The following is an 18844-nucleotide window of genomic DNA, read 5'->3' on the forward strand; positions in this document are numbered from 1 at the left end:
CGGGAAGCCGGTCTTCTCTAGAAAAGTCCTTTCCTTTTTTCAATACTCCCGAAGCATGCTCCGCAGAAAGAGGATTATTTATTTCTTGCCAGGCAGGATTGATTATCATATCTTCCACCGTGGCTTGCCAACCTGTACAATTCGAAGATTTCATTCGAGCCTCCTCAACTTGGATAGAGGCTTGAATGAGAGCCTGCGTGGCAGATGAATCGGACCCATCCGCCATTTTGATGGAATATAGGACGCAATAAAGCCGGCAGATACCTAGAGACCATAAAAATATGCAGCGACAGTACGAGAGATATCCGATCCGTAGATCCCTTCTGAACAAAATCCCCAGATGGAATAACTCCTAGAGGAGAAGAATTAAGAAGACAGATCAGGAAGGATCCGATCCGTAGATCCTATCCTGACTTAAGGACACTACTAGATAAGGATAATTAAGAGTTTCAGCAGATTGAGCTCTCGGGATCCGAAAGATGGAATGCTCCAGAAAGGGAAATTGAAGGCGATAAGACCAGCACTCTAAAACACACCTATTGAGGAGACAGGAAAGGACAATTCCCCACCATCATTCCTAGACTAGAAATGAATGAGAAGGATTTGAAAAGCTGAACCGGATGAAAAAAGGGTACTAATTAGTACAGAAGACACAAAGGATTAGGATAGAGCCAGATTACTCTCCGGAAAATTTGAATATCCCCCATGACGGATCGTCGGAAAAAAACGATCACGGAAATTGACTGGTTATTCCGACAGCCACCCTAACAGGAGCCATGAGAGCGCCAAAACCAGGATAGAGCAGAAAAACTAAGCAGAAGAATGGTCCTGACAGTCAATGCAGCAACAGTATAGCTGAAAAATGCACCACCATTTACCAATTCTAATGCGAAAATCTGAGCACGGACTGTAAATGACTATAGAATTCTTTATCTTAACAAATAAAGACTTCAACATTTTTAGAAACAGAAGAGTTCAGACCATAATCAGATATCAAAGCGATTTTAAGCCATATAGACTTCTTATAATGGAGAAAATATAACTTTCATCAGCTTTTACAGAAACCTTTTAAGAGAAACTTCATCGAAAACCAGACCTACCAGCACAGGGATAGGATAAAAATCTGACCTTTTTGAGCTTCACCGAGAGCAGCGAGAGAGAGCGTCCATGAGCAATATCGATAACACCAACAGATAATGAAGGGGAAAATTAAAAAGCAGGAGTCTTCACGATGAGAAAACCAGGAAAAACAGAGAGACTCCGAGGCCGCAAGGCCCGGGGTCGAGAAAACAGATGACAACTGCAGGGAAGACTTTAAAAAGGAGAATATGGGAGCTTTCGTTGAGTTCAGATTACCCTCCAGGCGTCCCCATGCATGCTAGAGAGATTCCGAACTGCCACGCCGGCTAATCCATGCAAGAAGGGAGAACGTGGCAGAAAATAAGATAAGAGGCCATGCAGATTGGAAGCTGGCACGTCTTCGGATGTCTGTTGGAGTGACACAAAACTCCCCAGCAAAGTGATTGGCTCCGACCGAAAACCAATGACCGGAAACCTATCAGCTGCTTGGCTCCTATGATGAAAACGAAAGCTAGGAATCTAGGATCACCAGTGGTGCATGAAACAAAGCTACTCCTGTCAGGTGGCTGGCTCCTGTGATAAGTCTGTAGGCAAGGAGGCTAGAAGCTCCCTGTGACGCATGGCTCTCCCACGCTCCGGCTCCCATCTTAAATTTAAATTATATATAAACTACCTGAGACTAAAGACTTTTGAATGTAACTTGCAGTAATTATCTCCAACATCTCTCTTCCTCTGCTGCAAGATCCTCGAGTTGCGCCAAATGACAGAGTCGCACTCTAATCTCCATGGGGACTCAGAAGGATCACCGATGATGATGAGGAAACCGGAATCCAACAGTGATTGTTGAATATGGTGATATGAGTGAACGAGAGACAAAGAAGAGCCAGTGACAAACCATGGGTTGCAGATGCCATTTCGGTAAATTTAGTCATGAAAATACCTCCCTCACACAATTAACCAAAAAGTATTCTTAGAAAGCTAAATTTCATTCAAAAAAAGACCGCGATCAAATTAATTAAATCTTTCCGTCTTTGGAGTTTGAATAAAAAAGTCTTCAAGAATGATGCTAAACACTTACTTTTCCGGTAAAATAAAGTAAACACCGATACAGCAGAAAATTGAGTTTCCTTTTTGAAGTTTAAATAAAGTGGAATATAAATAATGATTTTTTTATATTCTCCAAATACCTAAGGGTGACATATTAAGAAAAACTATTTACCAACAAACTATTCACACTACTAATAACATTTACCTATGATTTGCAAAGATTCATCATGGGGCTTCGAATAGGAGTTGATTTAGTCAAATACAAAATATCAAAAAAAACGAATAATTGAAATCATTGGAACCTGGGATCATTTGTGTTTATTTTTTCTTCAATCTCTAAATCAAATCAACGAGCTTCACCGAGATTTTTTATAATGAAGAAATCACAGGCATGTTCTGTATTTCTTCAATGAACTTCGGCCATGTGTTTCAAGAAATCTTGAAATTAAATTTATACACATGCACAGGCAGATGGATGAACATAATAAGAAGGGAATAATAATGCTCAGCAAGTTTTCTAAACCTGAGCAAGTTCTAGCGAGATTTTCTTGGTGGGCTTTTGAGTGGGATAATCGATTTCGAAAATCTCTGCTTTTTTAAGCAAGTTTCCTAAATATTAAATCTTCTTTGAATGGCAAGTTTCCTAAATTTTATCTACTGTCCAAATATATATCTTCAGTGCCAATCATGCCATTGATATCTTGTTCCTTCCAACCTCCATTTTTTTTAGTACATTTGCTCGCTCCTCGAAGTAGTCCATCAACTATCTTTGCATGTAATAAATAGAATCACAACCACCATTGTTGCATTCTCCTTCCTCAAAATTAGCGTCTGCTTCCAAAGAAAAAAATTAAATTAAATTTGGCCTCTTTTCGGTAACATCAGTCCAAAATGCTATCAACCTTGGATATTTTGAAGGCACAGGGAAGGCTGAATCTTGCAAAGGGAAGAGAATCTTGCCAGGGACAATGCATTTAAAATTGGGCGAACTGTAGATATAACTGCAACATTGACTTCTACCCCATGATTTTATGTTCCTGCTAAATTTCTCGTCATTTAGCTTGGTAGGATTCTTCTCATATTTAAACTTACTTTCCCCTTCTTATGTGGAAGCTCACTGAGCTATTCCTTAAACCATCAATCCCCGGCATGCCTAAAAATCACTGAAAATTTCAATGACAATTTAACAAAAAAAAATAGAACTTCCATTTCGTTCACATCCAATATCAAATACAATTTTGAAGAATGCATCATGGCTCTAATAATTTAGGACTTTCCAATCATGGGTATGAGAATTTAGGACTCTGTCTAATCAGAACTAACAAGGCTCTGAATCATAGTATCTCTAGAATCAAAATAGATGGTTGGAAAATGAAGAAATGTTTAATTTGTATAATTAGTTTGTTGCTGCTTAACTCCACATATTTCAGGGCAAAGAAGTATCACATGTTTCATAATCTAATAATAACACTCAATTTTTTACTTTATTACTAATATATGTTGCAAGATACACAACCTCTTCAATAGGGCATGAATGTATGCATGTGCTTATCATTTGGTTCTAATCATTCTAGTTTCATGGGTATGGATGTAAACAATACTAGTTATATTGTTTAAAAAAAAGAAAAAAATCAACAATAATTATATTCATCAACTAGAAATTATGACATTTTCTTCCATAATGTCCAGAACTAAAAAATATTTCTATGTTTTAATCATTTAAAAGAAATACAAAACTTTTAATGTATTTAATACAAGGTGAGTGTGATGCATTCAGTTATGCATAACTTTTAATGTGTTTAATACAAGTGAGTGTGATGCATTCAGTTATACATGCAAAGGATATTGAACATAATTTTTTTTTGAGATAGAATAAGAAATTTTAGAATAATAAAAACATTTCCACATTTCCAAAACACCATTGACAATGGATCTAACTTTATTGTTCACATTTTCATACAATCAACCACATATTTATGTACAAACAAGGAAAGGGAAATAAGACTCAAATTACATCATAGTTTAGTTACATAACTACCACTTTGTTACAATAGACTAAAATGTGGAAGAACTTTGACCTTCACAAATGTTGTTCATAGTAGTACTTGTACTACCCAACAAATGTGTTAGATTTGATTGGAATTTGGGAATGGCAATAGTGCTCAAAAAAGTGTCTTTGATGTTTTGCAACATGCATAGAATGCCCATCATAGTAGGTCGTCCTTGAGGAGATTCATTTGTGCAAAGTAAGCCCACATTTATGAGTGAACTGAGACAATTGAGATCCTTATCTTCTTCACTGCACCTATTAGTCCTCCTCAATAGACCCGTGTCGACTACTTCTTGTACTCGGTTTGGAAAACTACTACCCACCCATTTTTGCAAGTTCATTCCTTCCACAAACATGTCGTGTGTGGGCTTCTTTCTAGTGAGCATTTCCAATAACACTATCCCATAGCTATATACATCGCCTTTTATTGTAACTTGTCCTCCCACTCCATATTCTGCATTCATAGATCCTCATCTTAAATTATTTAATTCAAAATGTTAAGCAAACATAAGAAAATCATAACATTGCTTAAGATGGTATATAGTTTAAATAGTACCTGGAGGAATGTACCCTATAGATCCTTTGAGTGCATTTGTGGAAGTGAGAGCTCCATCTTCATTACTTGCAAAACATATAGTAGCAATGCCAAAGTCTATTAAATACGCAGTCATATCTTCACCCAACAGCACATTGTTGGGTTTCAAATCACAATGAATCACTTGCACAAAACAATGGTGATGGAGATACGCCATGCCTTGGGCGATGTCTATTGCTATATTCAACCTTTGAATCAGATTCAAACTACTTTGTTCTCCATCATCGGGATATAACCACTTTTCTAGGCTTCCATTTGGCATTAATGGAAATATCAAAGCTTTGATTTGGAGATCTGAATAACAGGTTATAGCCCGAATCAAATTTCGGTGTCTAACTTTACCCAAAACTTTGCACTCTCTATCAAAACTCTTTTGAGCCCCTTCATTTTGTAGATTGAGAATCTTGACAGCCACCATTGTGCCATCATTCAAAAGCCCTTTGTACACTTTGCCAAAACTACCAACTCCTAACAAGTTGGCATCACTAAATTCATTTGTTGCGATGACGAGCTCTGCATAGGAGATTCTTCGATGCCCCACATTTAATGTTGGATCACTCACTTTCTGAATATGTCTCTTGCATTTTCGTCTCCACAAGATTGCAAGAAACAAACACAATACAACAAATGCTACAACAAAAACAAGTGTGATAACTCTTTTTAGATTTAGAGCACTTTCATGTTTATGAGCATTGCATTGTGGTAGATTTACCCAAGGTCCACATAGACCAAGATTTCCCATAAATGCAGTGGCGGCAATCTTTTTGAAAACTCCCTCTTTAGGGACTTCTCCTGACAACTTGTTAAAAGAAAAATTCAAGTGATGGAGCATTGTGAGATTCTCTAGCGATATGGGTATTCCACCCGACAAATTGTTGGACGAGAGATCTAGGTCCTGAAGGCTGAGAAGTTCACTGAGGGATAGTGGAATTGGACCTTCAAGTGTGTTGCAAGAAAGATTAAGATATTCTATTTCTTGGCAACTTCCAAGTGCACTTGGAATGTAACCAGTTAATTGATTTGCAGAAATATCTATAGCTTGAATCTTATTGAACTTTCCTAGTGCTAAAGGTACATGGCCATGTAATAAATTGTTTGACAAGTTGAAATAGAAGGCTAAATTTGCAAGGCCTGCAACTTGTGGAGGTATGTGCCCAGTGAGTTTGTTGTATGATAGATCTAGCAAGAGTAAGTTCACACATTTCCCTAAATTTGTAGGTATATTTCCTGACAACTGGTTATGGTTAAGATATAAATATCTTAGCTGCCAGAGGTTGGCCACAAAATCAGGGATTCTTCCAGAGAGATTATTTTTTGAGAGATCTAAGAGCCCTAAGGTTTTTAGATGCCCAATTTCCATAGGGATGTTTTCTTGTAAATTATTGGAAGCCATATATAACCTCTCCAACTTCTGAAGCATATTAACTGAAGAAGGGATTGACCCTGTAAAAGAATTACTTTCTAAACTGAAGAATGTTAAACTAGTTAAGTTTCCAATTTGCGGAGGTATTCCTCCGGCTAATTCATTGAAACTCAAGTCTAAGTAGTAGAGTTTTGTAGGGAGGCGGCCTATCGTAAACGGCAATTTCCCTGTGAGATTATTAGAGGATAAGTCTACTAATAGTAGATTGGAACAGTTACTAAGAGCATCAAGAATGGGGCATCTCGTGGTGCTGCCGCTAATCAGGTGATTGGCGCCTAAGTAAAGTTTCTGCAGATGTGTCAATTTACCCAACTCCATGGGCACTATTCCGCTGAGTTGGTTGAAAGCTAAGGCAATCTCTTGAAGCTTTGTACAATTGAAAAGGGAAGAAGGAATGGTGCCACTCAGCTGATTATCAGCTAGATAGAGTCCCTTGCTACACAACCCCAATGGAATGTGTCCAGTTAGATGGTTCCCATAGAAAGAAAGACTGTCGAGCTGGCTTAGCATACCCAATTCGGAAGGAACACTGCCGTGAAGGTTGTTGTAAGCCACACTTATGATTTGCAAAGAGGATATGTTTCCCAAGCAGTCCGGGATTGTTCCCACCAAATTGTTATTTCCCAAGGACATGGTCAGTAGGTTGGGGAGAACACATAGTTGTGGGGGAATGATTCCTGTGAGATTGTTATATCTCAGAGTCAAGTTCCGCAAACTGCGACACTTACTCAGAGTGGGTGGAATGGAACCCTGGAGTTGATTCTGAGAGAGGCGAAGCATCTTTAAGCGAAAGAGGGTTTCCAATTGATAGGGAATTTGGCCGTGCAAATTGTTATTGTGAAGGTCGAGTACTGTAAGAAAGGAGAGATTGGCGAGAAGGGGAGAGATTGTACCTTGTAATCCCATGCTTGAAACATTGAGGGAAACGACTCTCTGCCTGCGCCTGCTGCATATGATGCCCGTCCACTCGCAGAACGAAACATTCGGTTTCCAGGTAGTGGCTAAGGATTGGTAGGGATCATATGTGATGGCAGACTTGAAAGCAAGCAGAGCGTGTTGATCAGAAGCATTGCTGAGACGAGGGAAATGGTCGATGGGTGTGGAAAACACAAGAGGATTGAGAAAGAGAATGAAGGGTAGGTGGCACCACCAGAAAAGAGAAGGGAGGTAACAGATCTTCATCATTTCCTTCTCTAACAGAGTGATCTGTGAAACACAACAATCACAATGCTTCAGAAAACCATTGTGATTGCTTATATAGACGCATGGATTCATTTTTAACTTCGAATTTAGAATAATAGAAAATGTAAAGTGAGAAGAAATTCAAACATAGAAAAATATTGTCGAAATTGCCGAGTCTGCTATTTTTTCCAGAAATCTAACGTACATACCACGCAACTCGATAGGATTCCGGAAAGGAATAATCCAATCGTTCTCCATTACCAATCGTCCATAAATCTCCATAGGATTCGATAAGGAAGTGTTTGGTCGTTCTCCTGCAAGGCAAAAGGGTCATCTTGACTATGGACTATTGGTCTGTGACTTTTGGACGTTAGCAGATAAATCGTCTAGTATACTAATTTTTTCAAATATCTGGAGTATATACTGCGCACCGCAATGGTATATATCTGGAGAATATTCTAATCATTCTCCGTTATCAACCCCCTGTTCCAACTACACGGCAAAAAGGCTTTGAATCGTCCAAAAATTCTTGCCCGGGTCATCTGGACTATTGGTGTGTGACTTTTGGACGGATGCAGAATCCAGAATCACGGTGACTAATCACTGGTTAACGACTGTTGACTATTCCTGGGATTATCCAAGTTCCAACACTATGAAGACCCCACTCAGTTGAATAAAGAAAAATGTCCAGCAGATTCCAGATATTGGTAAACCAACGCGAAAAAACGTATTTGTTTTGCGTGCACAACAGACTGTGAGAGAGGGTACATGTTAGCTCCATGGATACATGTTAACTGCATTACTAGGGTGTTAATACGAGGAATTTATTAATATGATATGATAAATGTTAAGCTGCACTACTAGGGTGTTAATATGAGGGATTTAAAATTTTATGTTATTGTTGAGATGTTGATATTGATATTAAAGTAGTGATTAACATTGTTGAAGTGTTGTCATCAACCTGAGCTAAAATGCGTTAATGGTTTGTTGAAGAGATCAACAACCTCACCATTCATAAGCAAAAAAACCATAAACACTAATGCAAACAAATGCAAAACCATCATAATCTTATTGCCCTTCTCACACCATTTCTTTTGCTAGGTGGCAAGATTAAGGGAGTTGTACCTACCTTCAAATTGGACCCTGAAAATTAGGAGCAAGGTTGTTGCTTTCTCCTAACGGGTGCTAGAAACCCTGGGGTTCGTTGTTGCTTTCTCCCAGTGGGTGCTACTAGAAAATCTGGGGTTGTAGCTTTTAGTAAGTTGAAGCTTGTAAACAGTGAAATCATCGAAAAGGTTCCCGCATTAGGATTCCACGGCGTACTATGCATATTTTATTGTTTTGGCATTTGCTTATTGTTTAAAAGTTTGAATTAATAGTAAAATTGTGAAAAAAAGTTCCCGCGTTAGGATTCCACGGAGTACTATGCATATATTATTGTTTTGGCATTTGCTTATTGTTTAGAAGATTGAATTAACAGTAAAATTGTGAAAAAAAAGTATTTGATTGGATATTTTATATTGCGTTTGTTTTACCTTCTTTTAAATTATTTAGTGTCATATCCCAACAAAATTTTTATGGCTTGTAGGAAAAAGATTCAAAGAAAGATTAGTTAAGGGAAAAGAAGAAAGATATCAAGTTGTAGATGGCGAAAGAAATGGGTAAGAGGATATTGAGTTGATTTATAAAGATAATTATATTAATGGTAAGGATTGGGCACTTCTTTGGATGGATAGAGCGCATTATACATGGATTCAAGTTGAATACGGCAAGGTGTTGGGTGGAATTGGATACAAGCTTGAGAATTTGGAGTGTTAAAAATTATATGAAACAATGGAGTTTAGTGTTTTGCACTTGGGGGTTGTAACTAGCAATTGGGGTCCCTAGGGGCACAAGTTGCCATGGATTGCAATTGTGGGATGCAATCACCGAGTATACTCCCTTGGGAATGCTTCCATCATTATATGTTCATTTTGTGCCTTGGGCACATTTGAGTGTAGATGGAGTTGTGGATGGATGGACATCCTTGGCATGATAAAAATGACTTGGTAGAGGAGAAAACCTAGGTGCAAACAACCTGGGTGGATGGATGACTTACTGGGTTTCAGATGACTTCTACATGGACTTAACATTATGGAATCGTTTGGAGGAATGAGCTAGCTTGATGAGACTTCTTAGAATGACATGAGTTGTCAAGAGAAAGGAAAGACTCCTACAAGTGGACGATTCATGATCCAAGGGATGATCCAGGTGGATGTTGGTGGCCACCTGCCTATCTCACTTGGACCCCCGCCACTGTCTCTTTCAATTCATATGTTTCCTTAATTGTAGCACAACTTCTTATTTTTGGGAGCTTTTTGGGTCGTGAACTTCCGAAGCCGTTTTGAGGCCCTAAACGATGTTTTTTTTTGCTTCGGTGCTTGCTATGGAAATCATGTTAGCAGTTGTAGTCCTCAGAGAGATCTTTCCAATGAGGTATCATACACGTTAAACAGAGATAATATGACCAAGTTACGACCCCAGGAAGTTGGCTGCCCAACTAACCCCAACGGGACCCATAAACTCTTGGTGTTACATCTCCTCGGGTTAGGGTTTTGGTTGTTTAGGGTTTTCTCTTATTGTTCAATAATAAAAAGGCCCTTGAGCCTCATTGTAACTCAGTTTAGAGACATGTAGCCACCACATCTCTTCTCAGAGATAAGCTATCATCGCCCAAGCTAGTCTTATTTCCATTCTATTTGTAAGCATACTTCAGTATTAGATATTAATGAAATGAAGTGTTATTTCTGCTACATCTCTGTATTTATGGTTATATCTGTAATTTGTTGCGTTCCTATTTAAATCCGGATCAGTGGTATCAAAGCAGTCTACTCTTTCTCTGTTTTTCTTTGCATGTCCTCAACGAGGTCGGGATATAAGGAGTTAGGGCTTGAACTGGTCGAACCTTTGCAAGACCATCCTCACAAATCTCGACAACCTCACATGGTGGGTGAAAAGAAAGATGAGGGGGGAGGAGATCTTATCAAAATCTTGCTCGAAGAAGCCCTCAAGCGATAAAGGAACGCAATGATGGAAAACTTTGCCCAGATCCTTCAATGGTTACCCAGGGGTGACGCATCTACTTCCAGCATCTACTTTGGAAGCATCACACCCTCTAAGGTACAAGTTAATTTTGACATTCCCATATTTGAGGGTCAGATAAATGTAGATGTTGTAGATAAATGGTTAAATCTACTAGAAGGATATTTTTCTGTTCATGATTTTTCCAGTCGGGAAAAGATCACTTTTGCACTTCTCAAAGTCGCCCCCTACATCAAGAATTGGTGGGAAACCTACTGTGAGCAGAAGGATGAAGGTACGACCTCACTGTTTTCAACTGCACCCACTTGGAATTCATTTCAGGATGCCATTAAGGAGCAGTACTACCCTGTCGAAAGCTATGAGGATAAATACATAAAGTGGAACACACTACAGTAGGGAAGGTACAAAGTTTACCAATATTTTTCATACCCTTCGCACAAAGTTGGGTATCAAGGATTCTGAGCAGAATTTGGTACTCAAATATTGCGGCTGACCACACAGGTACATCTAGGGCGAGATGAAGTTCCTAAACATCTCCTCGCTTGGCACAACGTACCGATATGCTGTCAAGATCGAGTAGAAGTTTAAACAAAATAAGCAAGGCTTTGGATTTGCAAATCCGAAGAACAAAGGACAAAGCCAAGGCGGGGTGACCGAAGACAACCCATCGAAGCTGCAAGAAAATAACATCACCATGAAGTTAAAGAAGGACACAGGAAAGTGGTATGAGATCCATAAGAGCCCCACTCACAACACAAGTGAGTGTCGGGCTAAGCAGTCGCTAGTGGCCGAGTTGAAGGCTTTAGAATCAGGTGCATGTTCCGACCCTGAGTCAAAACCCGACAATAGGAATAATAAAGGGAAGAAGATTATTGATATGGAGCCAAGCACCATTGTTTCCACCACCAAGATCCAGAAGAATGAGCCTGAAGATCGAGAGGAGGGAGAGCGTATTTTCCACTCATAAATGTGGGTGACGGGCTCATCGCTGCAATTCATTGTCAACAGTGGCAGCCGAAAGAACCTCATTTTAGCAGAGGCCATGAAGCGGCTGGGCCTACTGACCATACCACACTCGAAGTTGTACAACATCAGTTGGCTTCGCCAAGGACGAGATCTCTAAGTCAGCCAGCAGTATCGCCTTCCCTACAGCATCAAGCTCTTCACAGATGAGGTATTATGTGATGTTTCTCCTCTCAATGTTTGTGATGTATTATTAGGACTGTTAGCTCTGAAGCGCGTCGTTGCCATTTTGGAGGCAAAAGGTGGAGGATGACTTGCTGTTATGTCTCGGATGGGGCTCATCACTTCACTTTCCTCACCCTTCCACTTACCTTTCACTTCCACCCATTTGCCCCATCTGCACATTGTCCCTTCGCCATTGACTTTTCCCCACCGACCCCATGGCCCATGCCTCACCCGATAAAGGAACCTACCCAATCATTCCCCGCCGTTGGATCACCCCGCCAGATCTAACGGTCCTCAATCATGTCGCGCGAGAAATTAGCAAGGAGAAAACCTGCTCGATAAAGGCGGTATTTCTCTCTCCTTTACTGCGACGTGTCATCCACTGAATGGAATCGGGCGGACTTCACCATTTACCATTTATCGCCCGATGCCCTTCCAATAGAAACCATAACTACCCAAACAAAACCACCCCTGGGTGTTATCATTCGTGCATCTTCACCGCTCGATAGCCGTCCGATCTTCTCACCCGAGATCCAATAGCCCGAACATACTCCGCTCCTGCCACAACCTCAAAGACTCCTACTCGCTATCTCCACAGTGCATTCCCTTGATCTGACAACCCTCATTCACAACCGCTCCCGATCGTCCTCCCCCTCTCTGTCACCTCCCTGTCCATCCGATCTGGCACATCCGTCCACCCGTGCACCTCATACTCCACTCCCTATCTGTTGTTCGAAGAAGAAGGTGGCCGACTCTGTCAGCCTCATGACAGTCATACTGCTGAACCAAATTAACCAAAAAAGCATGGCCAAAAGAATAAGGACACAACACGATCCGGTCAGCAGAATTAAATAGTCATGGAACTCAACTGCCACATTCAAACCAACCACCTAGCAGGACAACATAGTACCAAAATTGATTAAATGTTTTTGTGATGGAATGAAATTGCGTCCTAGAATGCAATCAGACAGTTAATGCCAGTAGGTGGTCGATTAAGACATCTCCAGCCCTAAATGGCTAAGGATCATTGTAAAAGTAAACTATAAATAGCCGAAGGCAAGATGTAATCAGGGTTGGTGATTGTTGTATGGTTCAAATTCTGGAGACTATAGATATTCTGTTCCTTGCAGCGTCTCATCTTCATTTTCAGTAATATAAGCTTCTTTTACTGTTACATGTTCAATGTCCATTTCCCTTCTGTTCTAAACTTGCCCTTGGTTTGGCTCATTCATGTTCTCCATATGTCTAATGCCTGATAACTATCATCTTATCTTAGCGTTGGCAAATTAGGTTTGCATTTGAATAAGTTATCCATGTTTCTTCTATATCTAATGCCAGACAACTGTCATCTTGTCTCTGCGTTGATAGATTAGATCTGCAAGCTTCTTTTACTGGCTGCAGCTGGCCATCGTATGTTATGTATGCATCTACTGGTGTGGTTAGTATTCTCCATTCATTCACTTAATCTGCAACTATTGAACAATGGTGGTCTAAAGCCTTGTAGACTAAGGGTGTTCATGCATGTTTGGAGTGCAAATAGAGTTGAACTGGTTATTTGACTTGAATTAAACCATCATCCCTTCCAATAATTTCCGTAACAACACTCAAAATTATATGTTACCAAGCATCTCCAATATACAACCTAGGAGAGTTTCTTGGAGTGCTAACATAATTGGCGTCGTTTCTGGGGAGAGGATATTGAAGCTCAAATTCCCTGGGAGACGACACAGATCCAGCTTTGATGATAGAAAAAGTCTGGACACATTTTTGGTTGTAATCATCTATCTAGCAACTCTACTGGAGGCCGAACCTCTTGGCGACTCCACATCATAGTTTTGGCTCAATTTGTGAGGCATACTCAGAGAAATCCTTGGAAGTCACTAGCTGACCCAGTACCTGACCCTAAAAAGATCATTAAAGGAAGAAAGTTATCACAGAAAGGAGCATCAGGATCAGGTAAACCTAAGAAATACTCCATATCTTTGAAAGAAAGGCTTGTAAAAGGACAAATACATGTTGAGAGTATAGCCTCTAACACTAGCAGTGAAGAAAAACTTTTAGAGATTCATAAAGCTCCTTATTCTTTAGGTTCTCCCCTCACTTTAAGCCCAAAGGAAACCTCACCTCCTATCCCTCATATTCCTTTACTCTTGTCAGTCTGTTATGAAACCAGCTCACAAAAAGATAGAAAAGAGAGATCCACGCGTTAGAATTCAGCCTCTTCGAGGGGGCAACCTCCTTTACATTACATAAATGAACAATTCTTGGATGATACAAATGAAAATACCTCCTTTCTATATATAGGAGTCTAAGGGGTTATAACATAATCAAAGCCGACATAACAATAATAATGTAAGGGCACAATAATAACAATAGTGGGCTTCTATGGGGCACAATAGTAACAATATGGGCACTACATGGGTACATCAATATAATAATTGGGTTATACTAATAACAATAAGGGGTTACACTAGTAGTATAGGGGCCTAACATGCCCCTCTCCTTCAAAAAGCGTTGTCCTCAACGCTTGAGTAGTTCTTGATGCTTCTGTATAAAATTCTTGTCCTCCCATGTGGAATATTCAGTGGGTAAGTTCTTCCACTTGATGAGATACTCTGAAATTGATCGATTTTGTAGCTGTCGGGTTCTTGTTTCTGTGACTGCTCCAGGTTCCAATATGATTTTTCCTTCCTCTTCAATTTCTGGCAATATTGCTTGAATTGGGATCTTTTGCAACTTTTGAATAAGTGGCCATACTTCTTTGTCCTTCTTCCATTCATCTCTTGGTTCGTTTATCCAATCTGGTTGGATAATATAAATAGCACAAAATAATGCTTCAACATCCTCATCCTTGAAGAGTCTTCCCATTCGGTAAGGTCGCCATTTTTTAAGTGCATATAGTATTGCCAACATTTCCTTCTCATAAATAGCTTGCTTGAGATGTAGCAGTAACAATACCCAATCACCTACATCAAAACATTTTCCACTACGATGTTGATATACCTGTTGTTTCGTTTGATTTTGCACTGAAGTGGCATTATCCTTTAAAATTTGGAGAACTTGTTGTTGATGCTCGATGTGATCTTTCTCTGCTTGAACCTTTTTCTTCTTGATATGTCCTTCTATCTTTTGAGGAGTGGTAATTTCTTCCAATCCTTTACAAGATATGGTCGGATTCATTTCTTGATGCTCAATGTGATCTTTCACTTCTTGAACATTTTTCTTCTTGATGTGTCCTTCTATCTTGATAGTTTGAGGAGTGGTAATTCTTGCCAATGCTTTACAAGATATGGTCTGATTCATTTATTCTTTCTCTAGGGTGGTGTCCTGGCGTATATCCTCTTCTTTTGATGTTTCTTGATCCTTTTCTTCCTTCTCTTCATATTCTATGTAAAATAATTTCTTCTCAGCACACCTATGACCTTTAGTGCATTTGCTATCACAATTGTAACAAAGCCCTTTTTCTCTTTTTTCTTCCAATTGTTGTGGTGTAACCCTTGTAGGTTGTGGAAGGTTGGGAGAAACAACACTTTCATCTTTATAGCTGTGAGGGGTATGCTTCCTCGTTTCCATAATTTTGCTTTCCATTATGTCACAAAGCCCTTTTACTCTTTCCAATTGTTGTGGTGTTGCTCTAAAGAAGGTGTTGCTCTTTGTATCCTCATAATGTGCTATCATTTCCTCCGTGAAAATTGACCACGTAACAAGTTTTTTACGAGAAAAAAGCCCTTCATACCATAAAAATTGATCTGGTTCTAAATATGAAGATGCAATAAATACCTTTTGTAATAGTTGTACACCATGTAGATCAAAATATTGCTCCATCTGAAGTATCCAATTTACCGGATCCTTGCCATCAAACTTCCTCATCTTGCTTTTTCTTGATTTTAGGAGCTCGACCTTGAAATGACTGTAACTTTGTACTTTCAGATCTTTAAGTTCTGAAATTGTGAGCTATAGTAGCCCTCTGTGTCCTCTTTCCAATGCCACCAGTCTGATCCAAATTGGATTCTCCAAGAAAGAGTTATGCACAATCTCCCAAGATGACCTGATTATAGACCTTTCCAGAAGAGCGAAATTGTATGAAGTGCCACGTGTCACTGTTTCAACCTTTGGATCTGAAAAATATATAAAATAAAACTATAGTCCGTCCTCTTTCTGTACCTTCTTACAAAAATTCAATCCGATGCTCAGAAAGAAAGTTATGACGATTTTCCCCAGGTCACCTGTTTTGAGTGTAATTCAGGAGTCTGCAAAAAGACCAACTTCCTCAGATCATATCTTCGAAAATATCGTGCGAAAAGCTCTGAAATTTGGACCCAAGGTTCAACGCAATTTCTTCTCAAATGGGTTTTTTGGCGACTTCTGAAACGTCACAGAAAGAAAGTTATAACAAAAATTCCACGATGACCTGTTTGGAGCAGCGAAACCCTAGAATCCAAAGCTCTGATACCAAATGTTATGAAACCAGCTCACAAAAAGATAGAAAAGAGAGATCCACACCTTAGAATTCAGCCTCTTCGAGGGGGTAACCTCCTCTACATTACATAAATGAACAATTCTTGGATGATACAAATGAAAATACCTCCTTTCTATATATAGGAGTCTAAGGGGTTATAACATAATCAGAGCCGACATAACAATAATAATGTAAGGGCACAATAATAACAATAGTGGGCTTCTATGGGGCACAATAATAACAATATGGGAACTACATGGGTACATCAATATAATAAGTGGGTTATACTAATAACAATAAGGGGTTACACTAGTAGTATAGGGGCCTAACATGCCCCTTTCCTTCAAAAAGCGTTGTCCTCAACGCTTGAGTAGTTCTTGATGCTTCTGTATAAAATTCTTGTCCTCCCATGTGGAATATTCAGTGGGTAAGTTCTTCCACTTGATGAGATACTCTGAAATTGATCGATTTCGTAGCTATCGGGTTCTTGTTTCTGTGACTGCTCCAGGTTCCAATATGATTTTTCCTTCCTCTTCAATTTCTGGCAATATTGCTTGAATTGGGATCTTTTGCAACTTTTGAATAAGTGGCCATACTTCTTTGTCCTTCTTCCATTCTTCTCTTGGTTCGTTTATCCAATCTGGTTGGATAATATAAATAGCACAAAACAATGCTTCAACATCCTCATTCTTGAAGAGTCTTCCCATTCGGTAAGGTCGCCATTTTTTAAGTGCATATAGTATTGCCAACATTTCCTTCTCATAAATAGCTTGCTTGAGATGTAGCAGTAACAATACCCAACCACCTACATCAAAACATTTTCCACTACGATGTTGATCTACCTGTTGTTTCGTTTGATTTTGCACTGAAGTGGCATTATCCTTTAAAATTTGGAGAACTTGCTGTTGATGCTCGATGTGATCTTTCTCTGCTTGAACCTTTTTCTTCTTGATATGTCCTTCTATCTTTTGAGGAGTGGTAATTTCTTCCAGTCCTTTACAAGATATGGTCAGATTCATTTCTTGATGCTCAATGTGATCTTTCACTTCTTGAACATTTTTCTTCTTGATGTGTCCTTCTATCTTGATAGTTTGAGGAGTGGTAATTCTTGCCAATGCTTTACAAGATATGGTCTGATTCATTTCTTCTTTCTCTGGGGTGGTGTCCTGGCGTATATCCTCTTCTTTTGATGTTTCTTGATCCTTTTCTTCCTTCTCTTCATATTCTATGTAAAATAATTTCTTCTCAGCACACCTATGACCTTTAGTGCATTTGCTATCACAATTATAACAAAGCCCTTTTTCTCCTTTTTCTTCCAATTGTTGTGGTGTAACCCTTGTAGGTTGTGGAAGGCTGGGAGAAACAACACTTTCATCTTTATAGCTGTGAGGGGTATGCTTCCTGGTTTCCATAATTTTGCTTTCCATTATGTCACAAAGCCCTTTTACTCTTTCCAATTGTTGTGGTGTTTCTCTAAAGAAGGTGTTGCTCTTTGTATCCTCATAATGTGCTATCATTTCCTCCGTGAAAATTGACCACGTAACAAGTTTTTTACGAGAACAAAGCCCTTCATACCATAAAAATTGATCTGGTTCTAAATATGAAGATGCAATACATACCTTTTGTAACAGTTGTACACCATGTAGATCAAAATATTGCTCCATCTGAAGTATCCAATTTACCGGATCCTTGCCATCAAACTTCCTCATCTTGCTTTTTCTTGATTTTAGGAGCTCGACCTTGAAATGACTGTAACTTTGTACTTTCAGATCTTTAAGTTCTGAAATTTTGAATTATAGTAGCCCTCTGTGCCCTCTTTCCAATGCCACTAGTCTGATCGAAATTGGATTCTCCAAGAAAGAGTTATGCACAATCTCCCAAGATGACCTGATTATAGACCTTTCTAGAAGAGCGAAATTGTATGAAGTGCCACGTGTCACTGTTTCAACCTTTGGATCTGAAAAATATATAAAAGAAAACTACAGTCCGTCCTCTTTCTGTACCTTCTTACAAAATTTCAATCCGATGCTCAAAAAGAAAGTTATGATGATTTTCCCCAGGTCACCTGTTTTGAGTGTAATTCAGGAGTCTGCAAAAAGACCAACTTCCTCAGATCATATCTCCGACAATATCGTGCGAAAAGCTCTGAAATTTGGACCCAAGGTTCAGCGCGATTTCTTCTCAAATGGGCTTTTTGTGCGACTTCTGAAACGTCACAGAAAGAAAGTTATAATGAAAATGCCATGATGACTTGTTTGGAGCAGCGAAACCCTAGAATCCAAAGCTCTGATACCAAATGTTATGAAACCAGCTCACAAAAAGATAGAAAAGAGAGATCCACGCCTTAGAATTCAGCCTCTTCGAGGGGGCAACCTGCTTTACATTACATAAATGAACAATTCTTGGATGATACAAATGAAAATACCTCCTTTCTATATATAGGAGTCTAAGGGGTTATAACATAATCAGAGCCGACATAACAATAATAATGTAAGGTCACAATAATAACAATAGTGGGCTTCTATGGGGCACAATAGTAACAATATGGGCACTACATGGGTACATCAATATAATAAGTGGGTTATACTAATAACAATAAGGGGTTACACTAGTAGTATAGGGGCCTAACACAGTCACCCCTCAGCTTTCTATTATTCAGATGGCCAGTACTCTTCTATCTACTACAGCCATGGCAGGTCCACAAGCACCTACCAAAATGGAAAGAATCATAGCTACTAG

At 39.3% G+C, this 18844-nt stretch overlaps 1 protein-coding gene across 1 annotated transcript; it reads right to left on the reverse strand.

Moving 5' to 3' along the window:
• Positions 1-4059: 4059 nt before the first annotated feature.
• LOC149173359 (uncharacterized) lies at positions 4060-7619 on the reverse strand. Its single transcript, XM_089427917.1, has 2 exons — positions 4734-7619; positions 4060-4631 (listed from the first exon to the last, which is right to left on the reverse strand). Exons 1-2 carry the CDS (start codon positions 7468-7470, stop codon positions 4183-4185), a joined length of 3186 nt encoding a protein of 1061 aa, XP_089284043.1. The 5' UTR covers positions 7471-7619; the 3' UTR covers positions 4060-4182.
• Between the last annotated feature and the right edge of the window lie 11225 nt (positions 7620-18844).

The sequence above is a fragment of the Pinus tabuliformis genome, chromosome 4_2 (assembly GCF_031772625.1).
Source record: "Pinus tabuliformis cultivar Carrire ecotype Pingquan chromosome 4_2, CPIR1, whole genome shotgun sequence".
Lineage (NCBI taxonomy): Eukaryota > Viridiplantae > Streptophyta > Pinopsida > Pinales > Pinaceae > Pinus > Pinus tabuliformis.